This window comes from Trematomus bernacchii, unplaced genomic scaffold, assembly GCF_902827165.1.
Source record: "Trematomus bernacchii unplaced genomic scaffold, fTreBer1.1, whole genome shotgun sequence".
NCBI lineage: Eukaryota > Metazoa > Chordata > Actinopteri > Perciformes > Nototheniidae > Trematomus > Trematomus bernacchii.
The window spans coordinates 368,232-374,231 of NW_022987681.1; the positions used below are offsets into that span (position 1 = coordinate 368,232).

At 33.9% G+C, this 6,000-nt stretch overlaps 1 protein-coding gene across 1 annotated transcript in view; it reads left to right on the top strand.

The window, feature by feature from the left end:
• LOC117487665 (filamin-C-like) overlaps positions 1-5,782 on the top strand; it is a 77,124-nt gene extending 71,342 nt beyond the window's left edge. Inside the window, exons 48-50 of the mRNA XM_034136302.1 lie at positions 2,391-2,609; positions 3,136-3,342; positions 5,364-5,782. Of these exons, the coding sequence (XP_033992193.1) occupies positions 2,391-2,609; positions 3,136-3,342; positions 5,364-5,551 (614 nt within the window). The 3' untranslated portion in view covers positions 5,552-5,782. The remainder of the gene's footprint in view (positions 1-2,390; positions 2,610-3,135; positions 3,343-5,363) is intronic.
• Positions 5,783-6,000: the final 218 nt, after the last annotated feature.

Sequence of the window (6,000 nt, forward strand, 5' to 3'; positions counted from 1 at the left end):
AACTACAGGGTATTATATTATAAACTACAGTGAATTATATTATAAACTACAGTCTATTATATTATAAACTAAAGTGTATTATATTATAAACTACAGTGAATTATATTATAAACTACAGTCTATTATATTATAAACTACAGTGTATTATATTATAAACTACAGTCTATTATATTATAAACTACAGTCTATTATATTATAAACTACAGTGTATTATATTATAAACTACAGTCTATTATATTATAAACTACAGGGTATTATATTATAAACTACAGTGAATTATATTATAAACTACAGTCTATTATATTATAAACTAAAGTGTATTATATTATAAACTACAGTGAATTATATTATAAACTACAGTCTATTATATTATAAACTACAGTGTATTATATTATAAACTACAGTCTATTATATTATAAACTACAGTCTATTATATTATAAACTACAGTGTATTATATTATAAACTAAAGTGTATTATATTATAAACTACAGTCTATTATATTATAAACTACAGGGTATTATATTATAAACTAAAGTGTATTATATTATAAACTACAGTGAATTATATTATAAACTACAGTCTATTATATTATAAACTACAGTGTATTATATTATAAACTACAGTCTATTATATTATAAACTACAGTCTATTATATTATAAACTACAGTGTATTATATTATAAACTAAAGTGTATTATATTATAAACTACAGTCTATTATATTATAAACTACAGGGTATTATATTATAAACTAAAGTGTATTATATTATAAACTACAGTAAATTATATTATAAACTAAAGTGTATTATATTATAAACTACAGTCTATTATATTATAAACTACAGGGTATTATATTATAAACTACAGTGTATTATACTATAAACTACAGTCTATTATATTATAAACTACAGTCTATTATATTATAAACTACAGTGTATTATATTATAAACTACAGTCTATTATATTATAAACTACAGTGAATTATATTATAAACTACAGGGTATTATAAACTACAGTGTATTATATTATAAACTACAGGGTATTATATTATAAACTACAGTCTATTATATTATAAACTAAAGTGTATAATATAATAAACTACAGGGTATTATAAACTACAGTGTATTATATTATAAACTACAGGGTATTATATTATAAACTACAGTGTATTATATTATAAACTACAGTGTATTATATTATAAACTAAAGTCTATTATATTATAAACTACAGTGAATTATATTATAAACTACAGTCAATTATATTATAAACTACAGTGTATTATATTATAAACTACAGTGTATTATATTATAAACTACAGTCAATTATATTATAAACTACAGTCAATTATATTATAAACTACAGTCAATTATATTATAAACTACAGTCAATTATATTATAAACTACAGTCAATTATATTATAAACTACAGTGTATTATATTATAAACTACAGTGTATTATATTATAAACTACAGGGTATTATATTATAAACTACAGGGTATTATATTATAAACTACAGTGAATTATATTATAAACTACAGTCTATTATATTATAAACTAAAGTCTATTATATTATAAACTACAGTCTATTATATTATAAACTACAGTGAATTATATTATAAACTACAGTCTATTATATTATAAACTAAAGTCTATTATATTATAAACTACAGTGAATTATATTATAAACTACAGTCTATTATATTATAAACTAAAGTCTATTATATTATAAACTACAGTGAATTATATTATAAACTACAGTGAATTATATTATAAACTACAGTCTATTATATTATAAACTAAAGTCTATTATATTATAAACTACAGTCTATTATATTATAAACTACAGTGAATTATATTATAAACTACAGTCTATTATATTATAAACTAAAGTCTATTATATTATAAACTACAGTGAATTATATTATAAACTACAGGGTATTATATTATAAACTAAAGTCTATTATATTATAAACTACAGTCAATTATATTATAAACTACAGTGTATTATATTATAAACTACAGTGTATTATATTATAAACTAGTCAATTATATTATAAACTAAAGTGTATTATATTATAAACTACAGTCTATTATATTATAAACTACAGTGAATTATATTATAAACTAAAGTGTATTATATTATAAACTACAGGGTATTATATTATAAACTACAGTGTATTATATTATAAACTACAGTGAATTATATTATAAACTAAAGTGTATTATATTATAAACTACAGGGTATTACATTTTAAAGTGGAGGGCTGTGCAGACATCTTCTTATCATATCTTATCTTACGTTTCCTCGCTGCGTGATAAATAAAGAAATGCGAATATGAAAATTAAGCTTTTGCATCAAAAATCGTATCTTCTGACGTGTCTTTGTTCAGGCGTGGCGTCAGAGTTCGTGGTGAACACGGTTAACGCCGGCGCCGGAGCGCTGTCGGTGACCATCAATGGACCGTCGAAGGTGAAGATGGACTGCCTGGAGAGCACTGAGGGGTACAAGGTGTCCTACACCCCCATGGCTCCTGGGAACTACCTCATCTCTATCAAATACGGCGGACCCCAGCACATCGTGGGCAGCCCCTTCAAGGCCAAAGTCTCTGGTGGGTTGTGTTCGGTTGTGTCCTGGTAACCTTGAACTTTGGCTCATTGGAAGAGTTCTTGAATCTTCCATTGATTGCAGGGATGGGAATCAGGAGTTAGCGTTAGGGGAAACTAGTTCCTGTTGAGATGGTTGAGGTTAGTTTTTCAAAGTCAAAGTCAACTTTATTGTCAATCTCCAAATATGTTTGTACACACAGAAAGATCTAAATACTGTTTCCCACGGTCCCGAGGTATAAAATAACACATTAACACACCATAAAAACTCTTCGTCATGACTTCAAACTAACATCATGGCGGAGAGGAGGGAAAAACTGTCCAAATGGCCACTTCATTTTCACGAGAAACATCTTCCTTGTACTCTCTGTAAAATGAACATTTCATATAAGTTGAGAACATCTTACATTTGGGGATCGATTGGTAAAAACTCGATCTAAAGTTCATTTATGCGTTTAATTTGCCGCCTTTATTGTTAGATTGAAATATGGGTTGGTAATCGTTGGTTTGTTTATTTGCGTCTCCCTTCAGGTCCTCGTCTCTCCGGCGGACACAGTCTTCACGAAACGTCGTCCGTCCTCGTGGAAACCGTCTCCAAGACCTCCTCGATGGGGGGGCCCTTCGCCTCGTTACCCAAGTTTACTTCAGACGCCAGTAAAGTCATCTCTCGAGGCGCCGGACTCTCCAAGGCCTTCGTGGGTCAGAAGAACACGTTCACGGTCGACTGCACCAGCGCAGGTGAGGAACAACTGCTCAATAATAAACACAAATAACTCGTAGTAACAAAAAACACAAGTGTGGGAATATTAACCTGTTACGCACGGCCCCCCCCGGTACCGGGCGGATAAATGCGTCATTTGCAGGAAACAACGTCTAAGGAATCTTAATATTTAATAAAACTATGAATGTTTTATATCCATGTAACGGGAAGAAACTCAGCTAACTGATCTTTTTAATTTTTTTTTCCAAAGAAAAACCACAATGCTAACACTCAGCCTCTGAATTAGCCACGAGCGAAAAAATGTAACCTATCACCTAAACTCACTCATAACTCCCTTATTACTTATCCTAGATGCACAGCCAACCACTCGTTTTTGGTGTCCTGGAGACACAGAATCTAGGGGTGCCCACCTCAACACTCAGTGATAAACATTTGTGACGCTATAAACGAAAGCGTAGATCATAACATGTGGAGCTAGGTAGCTAGAAACGCTAACATGGCTTACCTTGGTCAAAACTGGTCTTCAATAGCATTAAAACGATAAAACGATGCTGAAGTTAATCCATAGGTTCATCCAATGTGTCTGTGTCCTCTTTGAAATGATTTCTGATAATCCATAAGCAATAAAACTGCTTTTTAGTTTCCAAATGCCAGAGCTAGAATGTAGCTCCACTCTGCCCTACATTTACATGCGCGCAGCCCCCACCTTTTCCCTTCACAATGAGTGTGTATGTGGGACTCCCCCTTCGATTCTATTGGCTCTAACGGTCAGAAAGAGGTGTCAACCATCAAAATCAAGCAAGGGGGGCCAGAGATATGGAAAAAAAAAAAAATCACCTCAGAGGTGGGGTGGTTTTGGCTAAACCTCTCTAAAAAGGTCAAATGTCACTTGTTTTGCATCAATCTTGATACAGGGTACTTATGATATGTTGTACTTTGGATTCCTAAAGCTTTTAGTCTACTAACCCATCATCCAAGGGTAGTTTTCACTATCTGTAAAAAATAATGTTTGGACGGACACTATAATTTACAGTTTTTTACTATGTTCAATCTGAATTTTCTTTAAAATAAAAAACATCTATATTGATTCTGACACTTCTACATCCAACTCACAGATGTAACCTTGCTTTGATAAAAGAAATTATTCATATAACCCTTTTAGAAGTTAAGTTGTAGTCATTTGTTTTGGGCATGTCATTTTCGAGCCTGAAACATGAAAAACAGGCTTGGTGCTTAACAGGTTAAGGCATTTCTAACCCTCCAGAATATTTGACATATTCAGACATTAAAGGGGACCTATCATGCAAAATGCACTTTTGTACGTCTTTTATACATGAATATGTGTCCCCGGTGTTCCAGGGAACTCACCAAGTGTCAGAAAACACAACCCTCTCTATTTTCCTCCATACCCAAATCTCTAAAAAAGGGGCTGCAACGGATCTGATAAAAACTGATCCAGATTTGAACATTTCTCTGACGTCAGGACGGAGGAGCTCCGCCTATATGGCCAACTCTCCACCTATCAGGGGAATGAGAGGTTGCCGTGGCCTGGTAACAGCATGGTAACAGCATGGTAACATGACGCTCGTGCCTCGGCCCCCTCCTTTGCAGGGGGGCGTGGTCAGCTGCAGCCCATGCAAAGACAGAGCTGGAATAGAGCAAATAGAGCGAAATGAGGCATGGCTAAAAAGCATGATCTGTTTGGTATTTTGAAAAAAAAACTTCACAGACATGTTTTCTATAGGTATGGCCCTACAATATATTATTCAAATATAGCATGATAGGTCCACTTTAAATAAAAGTTTGAAGCTTGTGAAGACGGGGTGATGACCATCTCTCTGAAATGATGAGTGACAGGTTGACAATAACACTATTATTATCTACACTAGTTTGTAATATTTTTCACACATTGCACCTACTGCGATTGGGATATTGCACGACACCATAATGCAATTTCAGTAAAACCATATTTAGCACATATTTAAATTGTCTCCAGCAGATTTCTACATCCTGAATCTTCCCTCCTGTCTCCTGTCAGGAACCAACATGCTGATGGTGGGCGTCCACGGCCCGAAGACGCCCTGCGAGGAGGTTTACGTGAAACACATGGGCAACAGGATGTACAACGTGACGTACACCGTGAAGGAGCAGGGCAGCTACATCCTGATCCTGAAGTGGGGCGATGACCACGCGCCCGGCAGCCCCTTCCACGTCACCGTGCCCTGAGCCTGAAGCTCTGAAGACACAAAGACTGAAGACACAAAGACTGAAGACTGTCCACTTTCTGTTTCAGACCACAGCTCTCACACTCTCTCTGCTTCTCTTGGAGCAACACCAGTTTTAAAGGTCACCGATTATGCAAAATCCACTTCTTCATGTCTCTTCTACATCAACATGTGTCCCCTCTTCTTCATGTCTCTTCTACATCAACATGTGTCCCCTCTTCTTCATGTCTCTTCTACATCAACATGTGTCCCCTCTTCTTCATGTCTCTTCTACATCAACATGTGTCCCCTCTTCTTCATGTCTCTTCTACATCAACATGTGTCCCCTCTTCTTCATGTCTCTTCTACATCAACATGTGTCCCCTCTTCTTCACGTCTCTTCTACATCAACATGTGTCCCCTCTTCTTCATGTCTCTTCTACATCAACATGTGTCCCCTCTTCTTCATGT